The following is a 21,046-nucleotide window of genomic DNA, read 5'->3' as shown; positions in this document are numbered from 1 at the left end:
GCTGAGGTAGGTCTTGGCATTCATCAGAGATGCGTAAATGATGCAGTCATGCGACAGATCCCTAGCACTAACCACATCTGTGTATCTGGTGCAGTGCTGAGGTAGGTCTTGGCATTCATCAGAGGTGCGGTGCATTGCAGAGGTAGGTCTTGGCATTCATCAGAGGTGCGTAAATGATGCAGTCTTGCAACAAATCCCTGGTACGAATCAGATCTGTGCATCCGGTGCATTGCAGAAGTAGGTCTTGGCATTCATCAGAGGTGCGCAAATGATGCAGTCATGCGACAGATCCCTGGCACTAATCGGATATGTGCATCCGGTGCATTGCTAAGGTACGTCTTTGGCATTCATCAACGGTGCGTAAATGATGCAGTCATGCAATAGATCCCTGGCACTAATCAGATCTGTGCATCCGGTGCATTGCTGTGGTAAGTCTTTGGCATTCATCAGAGGTGCGTAAATGATGCAGTCATGCGATAGATCCCTGGCACTAATCAGATCTGTGCATCCGGTGCATTGCAGGGGTAGGTCTTGGCATTCATCAGAGGTGTGTAAATGAAGCAGTCATGCAACAGATCCCTGGCACTAATCAGATCTGTGCATCTGGTGCATTGCAGGGGTAGGTCTTGGCATTCATCAGAGGTGTGTAAATGAAGCAGTCATGTGACAGATCCCTGGCACTAATCAGATCTGTGCATTGCAGGGGTAGGTCCTGGCATTCATCAGAGGTGCGTAAATGATACAGTCTTGAGAAAGATCCCTGGCACTAATCAGATCTGTGCATCCGGTGCATTGCAGAGGTAGGTCTTGGCATTCATCAGAGGTGCTGTAGGAAAGTACCATCTTGCCTGGCATGTTACCCCCATTTTTCACTGTATATATGTTGTTTTAGTCCTTGTGTCACTGGGACACTGCTAGCCAGGGCCCCAGTGCTCATAAGTGTGCCCTGAATGTGTTACCTGAGTTATGACTAACTGTCTCACTGAGGCTCTGCTATCCAGAACCTCAGTGGTTATGCTCTCTCATTTCTTTCCAAATTGTCACTAACAGGCTAGTGACCAATTTCACCAATTCACATTGGCATTCTGGAACACCCTTATAATTCCCTAGTATATGGTACTGAGGTACCCAGGGTATTGGGGTTCCAGGAGATCCCTATGGGCTGCAGCATTTCTTTTGCCACCCATAGGGAGCTCTGACAATTCTTACACAGGCCTGCCACTGCAGCCTGAGTGAAATAACGTCCACGTTATTTCACAGCCATTTACCACTGCACTTAAATAACTTATAAGTCACCTATATCTCTAACCTTTAGCTGGTAAAGGTTGTGTGCTAAGTTACTTAGTGTGTGGGGACCCTGGCACTAGCCAAGGTGCCCCCACATTGTTCAGGGCAAATTCCCCGGACTTTGTGAGTGCTGGGACACCATTACACGCATGCACTACACATAGGTCACTACCTATGTGTAGCTTCACAATGGTAACTCCGAATTTGGCCATGTAACATGTCTAAGATCATGGAATTTCCCCCTCTATGCCATCCTGGCATTGTTGGCACAATCCCATGATCCCACGGGTCTCTAGCACAGACCCGGGTACTGCCAAACTGCCTTTTCAGGGGTTTTCACTGCAGCTGCTGCCAACCCCTCAGACAGGTTTCTGCCCTCCTGGGGTCCAGCCAGGCTTGGCCCAGGAAGGCAGAACAAAGGACTTCCTCAGAGAGAGGGTGTTACACCCTCTCCCTTTGGAAAAAGATGTTAAGGCAGGGGAGGAGTAGCCTCCCCCAGCCTCTGGAAATGCTTTCATGGGCACAGATGGTGCCCATTTCTGCATAAGCCAGTCTACACCGGTTCAGGGACCCCTCAGCCCTGCTCTGGCGCGAAACTGGACAAAGGAAAGGGCAGTGACCACTCCCCTGACCTGCACCTCCCCTGGGAGGTGCCCAGAGCTCCTCCAGTGTGCTCCAGACCTCTGCCATCTTGGAAACAGAGGTGCTGCTGGCACACTGGACTGCTCTGAGTGGCCAGGGCCAGCAGGTGACGTCAGAGACTCCTTCTGATAGGCTCCTTCAGGTGTTGCTAGCCTATCCTCCCTCCTAAGTAGCCAAACCCTCTTTTCTGGCTATTTAGGGTCTCTACTTTGGGGAATTCCTTAGATAACGAATGCAAGAGCTCATCAGAGTTCCTCTGCATCTCTCTCTTCACCTTCTGCCAAGGAATAGACTGCTGACCGCGCTGGAAGCCTGCAAAACTGCAACAAAGTAGCGAAGACGACTACTGCAACTCTGTAACGCTGATCCTGCCGCCTTCTCAACTGTTTTCCTGGTGGTGCATGCTGTGGGGGTAGTCTGCCTCCTCTCTGCACTAGAAGCTCTGAAGAAATCTCCCGTGGGTCGACGGAATCGTCCCCCTGCAACCGCAGGCACCAAAGAACTGCATCACCGGTCCCCTGGGTCTCCTCTCAGCACGACGAGCGAGGTCCTTTGAATCCAGCAACTCTGTCCAAGTGACTACCACAATCCAGTGACTCTTCAGTCCAAGTTTGGTGGAGGTAAGTCATTGCCTCCCCACGCCAGACTGCATTGCTGGGAACCGTGTCTTTTGCAGCTACTCCGGCTCCTGTGCACTTTTCCAGGATTTCTTTTGTGCACAGCCAAGCCTGGATCTACGGCACTCTAACCTGCATTGCACGACCTCCTGAGTTGTCCTCTGGCGGCGTGGGACTCTCTTGTGCAACTTCGGGTGAGCACTGTTTCACTCCACTTTGTAGTGCCTGTTCTGGCACTTCTCCGGGTGCTGCTTGCTTCTGAGGGGGCTTCTTGTCTTGCTGGGCACCCCCTCTGTCCCCTCACGCAATTGGTGATATCCTGGTCCCTCCTGGGCCACAGCAGCATCCAAAAACCCTAACTGCATGATTTGCAGCTAGCAAGGCTTGTTTGCGGTCTTTCTTCAGGAAAAGACTTCTGCTCGACTCTTCACGACGTGGGACATCCATCCTCCAAAGGGGAAGTTTCTAGCCCTTGTCGTTCCTGCAAAATCCTCAGCTTCTACTGCCTAGTAGCAGCTTCTTTACACCCACAGCTGGCATTTCCTGGGCATCTGCCCACTCTCGACTTGATCGTGACTTTTGGACTTGGTCCCCTTGTTCCACAGGTACTCTAGTCTGGAAATCCATTGTTGTTGCATTGCCGGATGTTGGTCTTTCCTGTAGAATTCCCCTATCACCACTTCTGTGCTCTTTGGGGAACTTTAGTGCACTTTGCACTCACTTTTCAGGGTCTTGGGGTGGGCTATTTCTTTAACCCTCACTGTTTTCTTACAGTCCCAGCAACCCTCTACAAGGTCACGTAGGTTTGGGGTCCATTCGTGGTTCGCATTCCACTTTTAGAGTATATGGTTTGTGTTGCCCCTATCCCTATGTGTCCCCATTGCATCCTATTGTGACTATACATTGTTTACACTGTTTTCTATTGCTATTACTGCATATTTTTGGTATTGTGTACATATATCTTGTGTATATTTGCTATCCTCATACTGAGAATACTCACTGAGATACTTTGGCATATTGTCATAAAAATAAAGTACCTTTATTTTTAGTATATCTGTGTATTGTGTTTTCTTATGATATTGTGCAAGTGACACTAGTGGTACTGTAGGAGCTTCACTCGTCTCCTAGTTCAGCCTAAGCTGCTCTGCTAAGCTACCATTATCTATCACCCTAAGCTGCTAGACACCCTATACACTAATAAGGGATACCTGGGCCTGGTGCAAGGTGTAAGTACCCCTTGGTACTCACTACAAGCCAGCCCAGCCTCCTACATTGGTTGTGCAGCGATGGGATAAGTACTTTGCAACTACTTACAACTTTTTGTCATTGTACTTTTCATCAGAGAAAAATATACAAAACAAGTTCAGTGTATGTACACCTAACCAAAAAGTTTTGCCTCTCTCCTTTCACTTCTTTGCTAAAGTGCTGAAAAGTACTTCTAAACTTTCTAAAAAGTTCTTTAAAAGTTTTAAAAGTTTTTTTTTTTTTCTGTCTTTCAAAAAGTTCTGAAAAAACTTTTTCCCACTTTTTCTATCACTTAAACACTTTCTAAAATGTCTGGCACAGGCCAAAATGTTGATCTGTCCAAACTTGCTTATGATCACCTTAGCTGGAAAGGAGCAAGGAGTCTCTGCATAGAAAGAGGTTTAAGTGTAGGGAAGAATCCCCCTGGAGAACTGTTGGTTAATATGCTTGTTGAACAGGATAAGGCCAGAGGTGGCACTTCTGTTGAAAAGTTAGCTGATGGTTCCCAATCTGACCATGGGGCACCCCTAGCAAAAGATTTAGAAGGGAAACTTCCTAGCCTGCCCATTAGCAGACAACCTAGCATAGCTGGTACTGATGTAGAGTCACATCATACAGATAGTGTGCTCTCACATCACAGTAAGAGTATTCCTTCTCATCATAGTAGAAGTGCTGTTTCTGTTAGTCAAGCTGTTAGGGTGCCATCTGTTAGGGACAGGTCTCCTTCTGTTCATTCTCACCATACTTCTGTTTCAAGGCATGTCCCTCCCACCCACCCTGATGACAGAATGTTAGAAAGGGAGCTCAATAGACTGAGAGTGGAACAATCCAGGCTGAAGCTCAAGAAACAACAGCTGGATTTAGATAGACAGTCCTGAGAAATTGAAAGAGAAAGACAGAAAATTGGGTTGGAAACCCATGGTGGCAGCAGCAGTATTCCCAATAGTCATCCTGCAAGAGAGCATGATTCTAGGAATCTGCATAAGATAGTTCCCCCTTATAAGGAGGGGGATGACATTAACAAGTGGTTTGCTGCACTTGAGAGGGCCTGTGTTGTACAGGATGTCCCTCAAAGGCAGTGGGCTGCTATCCTATGGCTATCATTTAGTGGAAAAGGTAGGGATAGGCTCCTTACTGTGAAAGAAAGTGAAGCCAATGATTTCAAAGTTCTAAAGAATGCACTCCTAGATGGTTATGGCTTAACCACTGAACAGTACAGGATGAAGTTCAGAGAAACCAAAAAGGAGTCTTCACAAGACTGGGTAGACATTGTTGACCATTCAGTGAAGGCCTTGGAGGGGTGGTTACATGGCAGTAAAGTTACTGATTATGAAAGCCTGTATAACTTAATCTTGAGAGAGCATATTCTTAATAATTGTGTGTCTGATTTGTTGCACCAGTACCTGGTGGACTCTGATCTGACCTCTCCCCAAGAATTGGGAAAGAAGGCAGACAAATGGGTCAGAACAAGGGTGAACAGAAAAGTTCATACAGGGGGTGACAAAGATGGCAAGAAGAAGGATGGTAAGTCTTCTGACAAGAGTGGGGACAAATCTAAAAATGAGTCTTCATCAGGCCCACAAAAACACTCTGGTGGTGGGCCCAAATCCTCTTCAAATCAAAACAAACAAAAGAAACCATGGTGCTATTTATGTAAAATAAAAGGCCTTTGGACAACAGATCCCAGTTGTCCAAAGAAAAGCACCAAGCCTCCTGCTAGTGTTGGTCTTTCCTGCAGAATTCCCCTATCACGACTTCTGTGCTCTTTGGGGAACTTTAGTGCACTTTGCACTCACTTTTCAGGGTCTTGGGGTGGGCTATTTCTCTAACCCTCACTGTTTTCTTACAGTCCCAGCGACCCTCTACAAGGTCACGTAGGTTTGGGGTCCATTCGTGGCTCGCATTCCACTTTTTGAGTATATGGTTTGTGTTGCCCCTATCCCTATGTGTCCCCATTGCATCCTATTGTAACTATACATTGTTTGCACTGTTTTCTAATACTATACTGCATATTTTTGGTATTGTGTACATATATCTTGTGTATATTTGCTATCCTCATACTGAGAGTACTCACTGAGATACTTTGGCATATTGTCATAAAAATAAAGTACCTTTATTTTTAGTATATCTGTGTATTGTGTTTTCTTATGATATTGTGCAAGTGACACTAGTGGTACTGTAGGAGCTTCACTCGTCTCCTAGTTCAGCCTAAGCTGCTCTGCTAAGCTACCATTATATATCAGCCTAAGCTGCTAGACACCCTATACACTAATAAGGGATACCTGGGCCTGGTGCAAGGTGTAAGTACCCCTTGGTACTCACTACAAGCCAGTCCAGCTTCCTACAGGTGCTTAAATGATGCAGTCATGCGACAGATCCCTGGCACTAATCAGATCTATGCATCCAGTGCATTGCAGAGGTAGGTCTTGGCATTCATCAGAGGTGTGTAAATGATTCAGTCATGCGACAGATCCCTGGCACTAATCAGATCTGTGGATTCGGTGCATTGCAGAGGTAGGTCTAGGCATTCATTAGAGGTGCGTAAATGATGCATTCATGCGACAGATCCCTGGCACTAATCTCATCTGTGTATCTGGTGCAGTGCTGAGGTAAGTCTTTGGCATTCATCAAAGGTGCGTATATGATGCAGTCATGCAGTAGATCCCTGGCACTAATCAAATCTGTGCATCTGGTGCATTGCGGAGGCAGGCCCTTGGCATTCATCAGAGATGTGTCAATTAACGTGCCCTGTGAGAGATCTGTGGCAGATTTCAGAACCTTGTGCATTTTGCATCTTTAGTAGATGTCTTAGTTTTATATGACCTCTGTACCTGGTACTAGTCGGGAGTCGATCTCTCGCACAAGGGGCCATATTTGTGACCCGGTTGGTGTTGCATTTGCACCACACAGCGTGGTACATATATGACACAGTTCTTCAGTGTGATTTATGAAGCCCCGCAAGAACACCTTCAATGGCCCTGAATGGCTCCATAAAGCTGGAGATGTAATGCAGCGCAAATCGCGGCGTTGCATTATTCTGCACCAGGGAGGTGTTTCCAGGGGTGTTGAGTGGGTGTTCCTATGTAACATCCATGCATTTTGACAAATTCCCAGATTCACTAGAATTAGTAGACCTGAGAATGCACCAAAAACCTGCCCCTCCCCAGATGAGGCATAACAGGAGAAATATCTATATGTCTCCTCATTTTTTCCTCTTTCTATGTGTACTGCATTCTGCAGGACACATAGAAAGACGCAAGCTCCTCTCAAGATTGTTTTTGTGCAGGAATGCTGGATGCAAGGTTGGCACCCTTGTATCATGGTGCAAGGGTGTCTACATTGGCACTAGACAGTCAAAAGGGCACCAGCGCAGGGGGAAAAGGACAGAAATGTGTTGTATTATTTTAAATATGGGGCATTCCTGCCCTTTCCCTGTGACTGGATGCAGAGCAGCAGGTGCCTTTCTGTTCTGCGCTGCGGGACTATTTCACAAGTATGCCCCACGGTGAGTTCCTCTCACTTTGAGTGGCACATATTTCAGAGGCCTTATTTCCCTGAAATAAAATCTATAAACTCTGGAAACTACCAAAAGAATCCCATCATCGACTAAATGACCTATGTCACCTACCTTATTGACTATCTTAATTCATTGTTTCACTCTCTGTCTCATAGTTACTCTAACACTAATAGTGGGTGGATTAATTGTCTCAAATACTATAAAAATGAACATGATATTAAAAAGACTTACTTGAGCACTTATTGACGTTGAGGTCTTGTAAGCCATGAGTGATCGCAGCTCTGATACGAGACCTGGAACATAAAGAGAAGATGAAGGAATCAGCCATGTGGAGCAGAGATGCAAAAACAAATCTATGTGACCAATGAGAGCTCGTCTACTACACCTGCACGGTTACTGGGGAGAGCCAGTCTACTTAGGAGGGGTAATGATTGTGCTTATTTCACACTGGGGACGTAAATATGAGAAAGTGATGTGGGCAGCAAGTCCCACTGCTCCACTGCAGTGTATGAAAGTTGTAGGAATGTGCCATATTTAAAAGAATACGCACATCCCTGCCTTTTCCCAGCGCTGGTGCTGTTTTGGCTGCCTAGCACCAGCAGGTGCCCTTGCACCATGGCGCAAAGTTGCCTGCTTTGTATGGAGGATTGTTTTTGTGCAGGAAGGGGCAATTGTGTTGTAAATACACCACATTGCATTATGCAAGAGTGACTCAACTCCCTGATAAATATGGCCCTGGGAGTATTATGTGTCTGAGCCTGTCTTCCCTGGTATTATAACTGATAAGACCAAGTCTTCAATGGAGTTTTGCTGATTTTGGACAACCTACCTTTGGGAGTGTTGCTGATGAGGGCAGTCTGTCCTGTGAGTACTACTGAAGATAGCTAGTGCATCTCTAAATTAGTGATGAAACATATTTTAATCTGGGAATATTACTCTTGAGAGACAGTCTATCCTGAGAGTAACACCGGTGAGAGCTGTGAGATGCAATCCTGGTTTGTAGTGGGTACCAGAGGTACTTACACCTTATACTAGGGGCAGCTATCCACCTTAGTGAAATGTAGGCAGTGTTCTAGAAGCTTAGGCTGTCTAGAGGTAGCTGTAGCTGAGCAGCTTAGGCTGAACTAGGAGACATGCAAAACTACTGCAATACCAGTATAGTTACACAATCCTTACACACAGGTAAAGACAATACTCAGTGTTACCAAAACTAAAGGTACTTTATTTTAGTGACACAAGGCCAAGAATATCTTAGAGGCAACACTCCTACTGGTGGTAAGTATTATACACAATATATATACTAGTGACGGAAATCAGGTAAGTACACAGTAAGAAAATAGAGCAAACAGTGAAAAAAACAATAGGTTGCAACAGGCCTAGGGGCAACACAAACCATATACTAAAATAGTGTAATGCGAATGTCGAATTCCCCCTAGGCAAGTGTAGTGTGTAGAGGGGTGCTGGGAGTGTAAGAAAACACCAAAGGTAAGTAAAATAGACCACCCCATAGCCCAGGAAAACAGGAGTAAAGTACAGCAAGGTTCCTCAGAACACACTAGAAGTTGTGATAAAGGATTTTGCAAAGACCAAGCAAGACTGCAGGAAACCACCAATGGATTCCTGGACCTGAAGACCTGTGGAGAGAGCAGACCAAGTCCAGAAGTCAATGAAGAGTCCAGGAAGAACAGGAGCCCCTGCCAACCTGGATGAAGGTGCAAACGTGGATTCTCCGGTTAGATGAAAAGTATAGAAATGGACCAAAGAAGACAGCTGTGGGTTCCTGCTTGATGCAAGAGATGTCCCGCGTCGAGTTGTTGGATGCAGGCTGTTTGCATCACTGAATTCAGCCAACAAGCCTTGGTTCACGCAAGAACGCATGTTGCTTTAAAGAGGCGCTGCCCGTGAGGGACCTGGTGGTCTCAACTCGGACTGAGGAGGCAGAGGGTGCTCTCAGCACTTTAGAGAGCCCACAAAAGACCAGGCAGCACCCACGGGAGTCCCAGAACACGGGGACAAAGGAGTTGCAAAGTGTGGTCGTCGCAGCATTACACAATGGAATCCCACGCCGCCAGAGAACAACTCAGGGATCTGAGTGTCACAGGATAGAGTGCTGGAGATCTGGGCTACAGTGTGTACGAAGAACATTTGAAAGATGTTCACAGAAGCCCAAGCAGCTGCAGAGGACACGATGCACAGGGGGACTGTCTGGCACGGGGAGGCAGGCCCTTACCTCCACCAAATTTGAACAGCTGGACCTTTGGACAGTCAAGATCATTTCGGTCCACTACCTGTGTTTCAGGGATCACGCGCCTCGATAGGAGAGAAGTCCCAGAGTACCAGTTGTCGTTGCAGAGAAGTGCCTGCTGAAGCAGGGAAATGACTCCATCACTCAACTGGAGATTCCTTTGGTTCTTCCGGTGCCAAATGAAGACAGGCAGTCCTCAGAGCGGGCACAACCTGGAAACTATTGCAGTTTTTGGCTGGAGCTGAAGTTGCAGGTCACAGTAGATTTCTTGGATACTATGTTGCTGTTACAGCGGTTCCTGGAGCAGTCTGCGGTTGATCCGACGGTCAGAAGCTTAAGCAGAGGATGCAGAGGAGTCCTGGTTGAGTCTTGCAAACTGAATCTGAGGAAACACCCAGAGGAGCAGCCCTAAATAGCCCTGAGAGGGGTATTGGTTACCTAACTAGGTATGCACCTATCAGTAGGGGTCTCTGACATCACCTGCTGGCACTGGCCACTCAGATGCTCCCAGAGGGTCCCCACACCTTGGAATCCAAGTTGGCTAATGCCAGAGGCACTCTGGAGGAGCTCTGGGCACCACCCTGCGGTGGTGATGGACAGGGGAGTGGTAACTACCCTTTCCTTTGTCCAGCTTCACGCCAGAGCAGGGACTGGAGGTCCCTGAACCGGTGTAGACTGGATTATGCAAGGAGGGCACTGTTTGCGCCCTTCACAGCATTTCCAGAGGCTCTTTGAGGCTACCCCTCCACCGCCTGTAACACCTTTTTCCAATGGAAATACATTGTTCTGCCTTCCTGGGATTGAGCTGCTCACTCCCCAGGAGGGCAGAAACCTGTCTGTGAGGTGGCAGCAGCTAGGGTTGCTGTGGAAACCTCTGAAAGCTGGTTTGGCAGCACTGGGGGTCCATGGTGGAGCCCCCAGGGTGCATGTAATTGGCCACCAATGCCAGATTTGGATTGGGGGTTGAATTTCACAATATTAGAAACCTCATATGGCCATATTCGGGGTTACCATTGTGAATCTACATATATGTATTGACATATATGTAGTGCACGTTTATAATGGTGTCCCTGCACTCACAAAGTCTGGGAAAGTGGTCCTGGAGAATGTGGGGGCACCTTTGGTAGTGCAAGGGTGCCCTCACACACAGTAACTTTGCACCTAGACTTCAGGAAGTGAAGGTTAGACATATAGGTGGCTTATAAGTTACTTGGTGCAGTGAAAAATGGCTGTGAAATAGTGTGTGCACTATTTCACTCAGGCTGCAGTGGCAGATTTCTTTGAACTCCTAATGGGTGGCAAAAGAAATGCTGTAGCCCATAAGTATCTCCTGGAACCCCAGTGCCCTGGGTACCTAGGCACTTTATACTAGGGACTGTAGGAGGCTGGCCTGGCTTAAAGTGGGTACGTTGTGGTACTTACACCTTGTGACATGCCCAGTTATCCCTTATTAGTAGAGTAGAAGTGTTCTAGCAGCTTAGGCTGATAGAGGTAGCTATAGCAGATCAGCTTAGGCTGAACTAGGAGACATGCAAAGCCACTACTATACCACTTAGATCATATAGCACTATATCACAAGAAAGCACAATACTTAGAGTTACCAAAAATAAAGGTACTTTATTTTAGTGACAATATGCCAAAAGTATCTCAGAGGATATACTCCCTTAAGAGGTAAGTAATATACACAAAATATACACACAAACCAAAATCAGGTAAGTAACAGTTAGAAAAGTAGTGCAAATACTGTAGAACACAATAGAATGCAATAGGAGACAATAGGCCCAGGGGCAACACAAACCATATACTCCAAAAGTGGAATGTGAACCACGAATGGACCCCAGGCCTAGTGTAGTGTGTAGAGGGTCGATGGGAGTGTAAGAAAACACTAAGGGTGTCCAAGATACCCCACCCCAAGACCCAGAAAAGTAGGAGTAAAGTTACCCTACTACCCCAGAAAGTCAGAAAGTTCAAGATAGGGTATTCTGCAAACACAACAACTGACTACAAAGCACTGAAGACGGATTCCTGGACCTGAGGACCTGCAAAGGAAGGGGACCAAGTCCAAGAGTCACACAAGTGTCCTGGGGGGGGGTCAGGAGCCCACTAAACCCCGGATAAAGGTGCAAAAGGGCTCCCTCCGGATGGAAGAATCCAAAGATTCTGCAACAACGAAAGGTGCCAGGAACTTCCCCTTTGGTCTGAAGATGTCCCATGGCGTGCTGGAGGATGCAGAGTTATTTCCATGCAGAAAGACTGCAAGCAAGCCTTGCTAGCTGCAAGAGTCTCGGTTGAAGGTTTTGGGTGCTGCCAGGGCCCAGGAAGGACTAGAAGGTCGCCCCTTAGAGGAAGAGACAGAGGGGAAACTCAGCAACACAGGGAGCCCATGCAGAAGCAGGCAGCACCCGCAGAAGTACCTGAAAAGGCACTTAGAAGATCTGAGGACGACGGTCGACTCAGAGCCACAAAAGAGGGTCCCACAATGCCGGAGTCCAACTCAGCGAGTTGGGCAATGCAGGACGAAGTGCTGGGGACCTGGGCTAGGCTGTGCACAAAGGAATTCTTGCAAAAGTGCACTGAAGCCCGAATAGCTGCAGTTCACGCAGTACACAGTTTTACTGTCTGGCGTAGGGAGGCAAGGAGTTACCGCCATCAAATTTGGACAGAAGGGCCACTGGACTGTGAAGACACTTGGACCCAGCTCCTGTGTTCCAGAGACCATGCTCGTCAGGATGAGAGGGGACCCAGAGGACCTGTGATGAAGAAGTTTGGTGTCTGCGTTAGCAGGGGGAAGATTCCATCGACCCATGGGAGATCTCCTCTTGGGTTCCAGTGCAGGGTGAAGGCAGACAGCCCTCAGAGCCTGCACCACCAGGAAACAGTCGAGAAAGCCAGCAGGATGAGGCACTACTAGGTTGCTGGTTGTCTTCTTGCTACTTTGTTGTGGTTATGCAGGCGTCCTGGAGCAGTCAGCGGTCGATCCTTGGCAGAAGTCAAAGAGGGAAGTGCAGGGGAACTCTGGTGAGCTCTTGCATTCGTTATCTGGTGAGATGCCCACAGGAGAGACCCTAAATAGCCCTCAGAGGAGGATTGGCTACAGAGAAAGGTAAGCACCTATCAAGAGGGGTCTCTGACGTCACATGCTGGCACTGGCCACTCAGAGCTGTCAATTGTGCCCTCACACCTCTGCAATCAAGATGGCAGAGGTCTGGGACACACTGGACGAGCTCTGGGCACCTACCATAGGAGGTGCGGGTCAGGGGAGTGGTCACTCCCCTTCCCTTTGTCCAGTTTCGCACCAGAGCAGAGCTGAGGGGATCCCTGAACTGGTGTAGACTGGCCTATGCAAGGAGGGCACCATCTGTGCCCTTCAAAGCATTTCCAGAGGCCAGGAGAGGCTACTCCTCCCATGCCCTTCACACCTATTTCCAAAGATAGAGGGTGTAACACTCTCTCTCAGAGGAAATCCTTTGTTCTGCCTTCCTGGGACTGGGCTGCCCAGGCCCCAGGGGGGCGGAAACCTGTCTGAGGGGTTGGCAGCAGCAGTAGCTGCAGTGGAGACTCCGGAAAGTTTTTTTGGCAGTACCCGGGCTCTATGCTGGATACCCGGGAATGCATGGAATTGTCCCCCCAATACCACAATGGTATTGAGTGACAATTCCATGATCCTAAACATGTTACATGGCCATGTTCGGAGTTACCATTGTGACGCTACATATAGGTATTGACCTATATGTAGTGCACACGTGTAATGGTGTCCCCGCACTCACAAAGTCCGGGGAATTTGCCCTGAACAAAGTGGGGGCACCTTGGCTAGTGCCAGGTTGCCCACACACTAAGTAAATTTGCACCTAACCTTCACCAAGTGAGGGTTAGAGATATAGGTGAGTTCAGTGCAGTGTAAAATGACTGTGAAATAACGTGGACGATATTTCACACAGGCTGTAGTGGCAGGCCTGTGTAAGAATTGGCTGAGCTCCCTATGGGTGGCAAAAGAAATGCTGCAGCCCCTATATAGGGATCTCCTAGAACCCCAATACCCTGGGTACCTAGGTACCATATACAAGGGAATTATAAGGGTGTTCCAGTGTGCCAATGAGAATTGGTAAAATTAGTCACTAGCCTGCAGTGACAATTTTAGAGAGCATAAACACTGAGGTTCTGGTAAGCAGAGCCTCAGTGATACAGTTAGGCGCCACACAGGGAACACATACAGGGCATACTTTATGAGCATACAGGGCAAACGTTTGACACATAGTCAAAAACAAACATACATACAGTAAAAATGGGGGTAACAAGCCAGGCAAGATGGTACTTTCCTACAATAGGCCACAAACTATGAGCACTGGGGTCCTGACTAGCAGGATCCCATTGAGACAGTAAAAACACACTGACAAACAGACAGAAATTGGGGGTAACATGCCAAGAAAGATGGTACTTTCCTACAAGAGAAATCTAGTGCTGATATATTTTTGCGGAGAACTACTCTACCCCAAAAGTAATAGCCGTGAGAGACTGTCTGCCGTCCAAGTATCACTCATGGTCTGATCAACTTTTCATTAACCAGTAGCTCTGAACCAAGTTTAGTCAATTGAAAGCCTTGCCAAGTAGACTGATGAAACTGGACTTGGCCAAACAGGTCATTATGGTCAGAGCATCTCTGTGGCTTAAGAGGGGTCTCCAACCCTAGTAAATAACTCCTTCTAAATCAAAATGTATCTTCTCAAGAGCTACGCCCAAACTACAATTGACAATTGTCTTGAGATGTGAGTACTCTTGCAACACATTTGAACTCAACATGTTTGTAATTGAGGAATATAGGTGGAGGTCAAAGGCACTGTGTAAGCACTTCCTCCCCATTGGCACCCGTGAGGCGAATAACACTCAAAAAGATGTTGCTCACACTGCTGAGGAGCTTACCATTCTCTCCTGGCGAGAACTGTGTGAATCTTTGTGCTGTATTTTTAAGCAAAATGCTATGGATATTAAGCGCATCATCTTTGAGGATGAACACGCCAACCCCGCTGGCATTACTCCTCCTCCACACGCCTTCACTTCTCTGAGCCTCCCTTCGGTGGACGTAAGTGGGACCTACATCATATACATCAGCCCCATAGTCCATGACTGGTCATCCTCACCAGATGCTTAAACCCACCTAGCGACTCATCCCTCTACAATATCCTTAATATTTGGCTCAGGGATTGATGTCTTCTCATTTCAAAGATAGTGTTGGACGGCATTGTCTAAAGAAGCCTCATCTGCTAAAATCTTGGTGAAAAACACCTTGCAGGTCACATCAGAAAAAGAGAGTAATATCTTGGATGGTGCACAGCCAGGTTTTCACTCTATAAAATAGGTCTTGGAAGTTGCTTAGAATTCTTTCCAGTTTGTTGCAGATGGTGTTGTCTGAGCCCTGATTCTTCATGATCTGTCAGCATTTTGTACTATTGACTGCACCATTCTGTTGGACAGACTCCAAGCACGTAGGGGCAGTGTCCATAAATGGTTTGCTATACTCTAGTCAACGACTTGTAGATAATTTTTCAACCTCCCAAAATATAACTTCCTGAGCCCCAGTGATCTTGACTTCTATTAACCTATCTCTTTGGTGCTTTTTTTGAGCCCCTGGCTAGGTTCATCCAATCTGATGGCCTCTATGAAGGCATCTGGACTTACTTGTCGTTTTATAATGTATTTATAAGGGGACGCGTTAGAAGTTCAATGGAGCTTTGGACTCAGTTAAGAGTGTTCCACCATGGGCACAAAACTTACTCCCAACCCAATTAACAATAAAACAACAAAATACGATTAACATTTATCAATTTCTTTGAGTCAGTAATCTTCACACACCATGGCCCATGTGACCATGAATAACCACGCCTTTTAGTAAAAGTTAGAATGTTTATTGCCCTAGATTAACAATGGTAAAGTCAAGTAAAGCAATCTCAATGTCAACTGATAAACATAGATAAGGAACACAGGCTGACCAAAACAGAGGAAGAACCTCAATTTTACCAAAGCATTTAACATCAAATATTCAAGAGTTACCATAAAGTTAATATCAACAATAACTGTACTATAGAGATAACATACATTTAGACGTTTACATATGAACAAAATCAATCATTGTTTATAACGATTGTTGAACATGGACACGTTAACTAACCCTCTAAATCTAATAGCATGATTGGCCTTCATGCAAAAAGGAAAAGTTAGACAAAAAGTTGATTTGGAAAAACATCTAGCTATGGCTCTTAGCAAAAATATAGCGATTGGTACCTTAAAAGAAAGAAAAAAAGTCAATGGCAAATCAATTTCATTTAGTTTTACCTCTCCTGAATGGATCAGCAAGCAAGGACTTCTTATGATGTGGACACAGGAGACAGCATGCCTGTCAAAAACAACATTTTCAGACAGTCTGACCAAGTTAAGGAAAGCATCAAAGTGGAAGTCCACAAGATGCTGGAATTGGGAGTCATTGAGCACTCTGACAGCCCCTGGGCTAGCCCAGTGGTCTTAGTCCCCAAACCTCACACCAAGGATGGTAAGAGAGAGATGAGGTTTTGTGTGGACTACAGAGGACTTAATTCAGTCACCAAGACAGATGCCCATCCCATTCCAAGGGCAGATGAATTGATTGACAAACTAGGTGCTGCCAGATACTTAAGTACATTTGACTTGACAGCAGGGTACTGGCAAATCAAAATGGCACCAGGAGCAAAAGAAAAGACAGCATTTTCCACACCTGATGGGCATTATCAGTTTATTGGTATGCCCTTTGGCTTAAGGAATGCCCCTGCCACCTTCCAAAGGTTGGCGAATCAAGTCCTTGCTGGCTTGGAGTCCTTTAGTGCAGCTTATCTTGACGATATTGCTATCTTTAGCTCCTACTGGCAGGATCACCTGGTCCACCTGAAGAAGGTTTTGAAGGCCCTGCAAGCAGCAGGCCTCTCTATCAAGGCATCCAAATGTCAGATAGGGCAGGGAACTGTGGTTTACTTGGGACACCTTGTAGGTGGAGGCCAAGTTCAGCCACTCCAAACCAAGATCCAGACTATTCTGGACTGGGTAGCTCCAAAAACCCAGACTCAAGTCAGGACATTCCTTGGCTTGACTGGCTACTACAGGAGGTTTGTGAAGGGATATGGATCAATAGTGACACCCCTCACAGAACTTACCTCCAAGAAAATGCCTAAGAAGATAAACTGGACTGTAGAATGCCAACAGGCCTTTGACACCCTGAAACAAGCTATGTGCACAGTACCAATTCTAAAAGCTCCAGATTACTCCAAGCAGTTCATTGTGCAGACTGATGCCTCTGAACATGGGATAGGGGCAGTTTTGTCCCAAACAAATGATGATGACCTTGACCAGCCTGTTTCTTTCATTAGCAGGAGGTTACTCCCCAGGGAGCAGCGTTGGAGTTCCATTGAGAGGGAGGCTTTTGCTGTGGCTTGGTCCTTGAAGAAGCTGAGACCATACCTCTTTGGTACTCACTTTGTAGTTCAAACTGACCACAGACCTCTCAGATGGCTAATGCATATGAAAGGTGAAAATCCAAAACTGTTGAGGTGGTCCATCTCCCTACAGGGAATGGACTTAAGAGTGGAACACAGACCTGGGACTGCCCATGCCAATGCAGATGGCCTTTCCAGGTTCTTTCACTTAGAAAATGAAGACTCTCTTGGGAAAGGTTAGTCTCATCCTCTTTCGTTTGGGGGGGAGGGGGGTTGTGTAAGGAAATGCCTCCTTGGCATGGTTACCCCCTGACTTTTTGCCTTTGCTGAGGCCAAGTTATGTTTGAAAGTGTGCTGAGGCCTGCTAACCAGGCCCCAGCACCAGTGTTCTTTCCAAAAACTGTACCTTTGTCTCAACAATTGGCACATCCTGGCATCCAGGTAAGTCCCTTGTAACTGGTATCCCTAGCACTAAGGGCCCTGATGCCAGGGAAGGTCTTTAAGGCCTGCAGCATGTCTTATGCTACCCTGGGGACCCCTCACTCAGCACAGACACACTGCTTGCCAGCTTGTGTGTGCTGATGGGGAGAAAATGACTAAGTCGACATGGCACTCCCCTCAGGGTGCCATGCCAACCTCACACTGCCTAAGGCATAGATAAGTCACCCCTCTAGCAGGCCATACAGCCCTAAGGCAGGGTGCACTATACCACAGGTGAGGGAATAGGTGCATGAGCACTATGCCCCTACAGTGTCTAAGCAAAACCTCAGACATTTTAAGTGCAGGGTAGCCAGAAGAGTATATGGTCTGGGAGTCTGTCATATACGAACTCCACAGCACCATAATGGCTACACTGAAAACTGGGATGTTTGGTTTCAAACTTCTCAGCACAATAAATGCACACTGATGCCAGTGTACATTTTATTGTGAAATACACCCAGAGGGCATCTTAGAGATGCCCCCTGAAACCATACCTGACTTCCAGTGTGGACTGACTAGTTTTGCCAGCCTGCCACACACCAGACATGTTGCTGGGCACATGGGGAGAGTGCCTTTGTCACTCTGGTGGTCATTCTGACCCTGGCGGTCTTTGACCGCCAGGGCGGAGGACCGCGGGAGCACCGCCGACAGGCCGGCGGTGCTCCAATGGGGATTCCGACCGCGGCGGTAAAGCCGCGGTCGGACCGGCACCACTGGCGGGGTCCCGCCAGTGTACCGCGGCCCCATTGAATCCTCTGCGGCCCCATTGAATCCTCTCGGACCGCCGAGATCCGGATGGCGGTAGGGGGGGTCGCGGGGCCCCTGGGGGCCCCTGCAGTGCCCATGCCACTGGCATGGGCATTGCAGGGGCCCCCGTAAGAGGGCCCCTACATGTATTTCACTGTCTGCTGCGCAGACAGTGAAATACGCGACGGGTGCAACTGCACCCGTCGCACAGCTTCCACTCCGCCGGCTCGATTCCGAGCCGGCTTCATCGTGGAAGCCTCTTTCCCGCTGGGCTGGCTGGCGGTCTGAAGGCGACCGCCCGCCAGCCCAGCGGGAAAGTCAGAATTACCGCCGCGGTCTTTCGACCGCGGAACGGTAACCTGACGGCGGGACTTTGGCGGGCGGCCTCCGCCGCCCGCCAAGGTCAGAATGAGGGCCTCTGTGTCTAGTAACAAAGCCTGTACTGGGTGGAAGTGCTTCTCAACTCCCCCTGCAGGAACTGTAACACCTGGCGGTGAGCCTCAAAGGCTCACCCCCTTTGTTACAGCGCCACAGGGCATCCCAGCTAGTGGAGGTGCCCGCCCCCTCCGGCCACGGCCCCACTTTTGGCGGCAAGGCCGGAGGAGATAATGAGAAAAACAAGGAGGAGTCACTGGCCAGTCAAGACAACCCCTAAGGTATCCTGAGCTGAGGTGACTCTGACTTTTAGAAATCCTCCATCTTACAAATGGAGGATTCCCCCAATAGGATTAGGGATGTGCCCCCCCTCCCCTCAGGGAGAAGGCACAAAGAGGGTGTAGCCACCCTCAGGACTAGTAGCCATTGGCTACTAACCCCCAGACCTAAACACACCCCTAAATTTAGTATTTAGGGACCCCCAGTACCGAGGAAAATAGATTCCTGCAACCTGAAGATGAAGAAGGACTACTGGCCTGATGCCCTCCAGAGAAGACGGAGACACCAACTGCTTTGGCCCCAGCCCTACCGTCCTGTCTCCCCACTTCGAGAAAAAATGCAACAGCGAAGCATCCCCCAGGGTCCAGCGACCTCCTTCCATCTAAAAGGACCAAGAACTCCCGAGGACAGTGGCCCTGTTCCACAAAGACTGAAACTTGCGACAAAGAAACAACTTTTAAAGGACTCCACGTTTCTCGCCGGAAGCGTGAGACTTTCCACTCTGCACCCGACGCCCCCGGCTCGACCTGCGGAGAAACAACACTACAGGGAGGACTCCCCGGCGACTGCGAGCCCGTGAGTAGCCAGAGTTGACCCCCCTGAACCTCCACAGCGACGCCTGCAGAGGGAATCCAGAGGCTCTCCCTGACCGCGACTGCCTGCTTCAAAGAACCCGACGCCTGGTAAAGACACTGCACCCGCAGCCCCCAGGACCTGAAGGATCCGACCTCCAGTGCAGAAACGACCCCCAGGTGGCCCTCTCCCTTGCCCAGGTGGTGGCTACCCCAAGGAGCTCCCCCCCTTGTCTGCCTGCTTTGCTGAAGAGACTCCTGGGTCTCCCTTTGAAACCAAATGCAAACCCGACGCCTGTTTGCACTCTTCACCCGGCCGCCCCCATGCCCCTGAGGGTGTACTTCTGTGCTGACTTGTGTCTCCCCCGGTGCCCTACAAAACCCCCCTGATCTACCCTCCGAAGTCGCTGGTACTTACCTGCTGGGAGACTGGAACCGGGGCACCCCCCTTCTCCATTGAAGCCTCTGCGTTTTGGGCACCACTTTGACCTCTGCACCTGACCGGCTCTGACCTGCTGGTGTGGTAACTTTGGGGTTGCCCTGAACCCCCAACGGTGGGCTACCTTGGACCCAACTTTGAACCCTGTAGGTGTTTTACTTACTTGCAAAAACTAAGCAAAACTTACCTCCCCCAGGAACTGTTGAAAATTGCACTGTGTCTAGTTTTAAAATAGGTTATTGCCATTTTTGCCAAAACTGTACATGATATTGTGTTGATTCAGAGTTATTAAGATACCTGAGTGAAATACCTTTCATTTGGAAAGTACCATCTTGCCTGGCATGTTACCCCATATTTCACTGTGTATATGTTGTTTTAGTCTATGTGTCACTGGGACCCTGCCAGTCAGGGCCCCAGTGCTCATAAGTATGTGCCCTGTATGTGTTCCCTGGGTGATGACTAACTGACTCACTGAGGCTCTGCTAACCAGAACCTCAGTGGTTATGCTCTCTCTGCTTTCCAAATTTGTCACTAACAGGCTAGTGACCAATTTCACCAATTTACATTGGCATAATGGTAAACCCATATAATTCCCTAGTATATGGTACTGAGGTACCCAGGGTATTGGGGTTCCAGGAGATCCCTACGGGCTGCAGCATTTCTTTTGCCACCCATAGGGAGCTCTGACAATTCTTACACAGGCCTGCCAGTGCAGCCTGAGTGAAATAATGTCCACGTTATTTCACAGCCAGTTACCACTGCACTTAAGTAACTTATAAGTCCCCTATATGTCTAACCTTCACCTGGGGTAGGTTGGATGCAAAGTTACTTAGTGTGAGGGCTCCCTGGCACTAGCCAAAGTGCCCCCACATCGTTCAGGGCAAATTCCACGGACTTTGTGAGTGCGGGGACACCATTACATGCGTGCACTGTACATAGGTCACTACCTATGTACAACGTCACAATGGTAACTCCGAACATAGCCATGTAACATGTCTGAGATCATGGAATTGTCAGAGACAATCCCATGATCCCCCGGGTCTCTAGCACAGAACCTGGGTACTGCCAAACTGCCTTTCCGGGGTCTCCACTGCAGCTGCTGCTGCTGCCAACCCTCAGACAGGTTTCTGCCCTCCTGGGGTCCATG

The 21,046-nt window shown here is 48.1% G+C and overlaps 1 protein-coding gene across 6 annotated transcripts in view; it reads right to left on the bottom strand.

Annotated features, from left to right (window-relative positions):
• LOC138262284 (NXPE family member 4-like) overlaps positions 1 to 21,046 on the bottom strand; it is a 505,255-nt gene that overhangs the window by 85,416 nt on the left and 398,793 nt on the right. For all 6 annotated transcript variants that reach the window (XM_069212184.1, XM_069212182.1, XM_069212183.1 and 3 more), the window contains one exon: positions 7,540 to 7,601. In XM_069212184.1, coding sequence (XP_069068285.1) covers positions 7,540 to 7,601 — 62 coding nt within the window. The remainder of the gene's footprint in view (positions 1 to 7,539; positions 7,602 to 21,046) is intronic.

Source organism: Pleurodeles waltl, chromosome 10 (assembly GCF_031143425.1).
Source record: "Pleurodeles waltl isolate 20211129_DDA chromosome 10, aPleWal1.hap1.20221129, whole genome shotgun sequence".
Taxonomy (NCBI): Eukaryota; Metazoa; Chordata; class Amphibia; order Caudata; family Salamandridae; genus Pleurodeles; species Pleurodeles waltl.
Note: the sequence above shows the minus strand (reverse complement) of the source record. Positions and strands in the feature narration are given on the sequence as shown.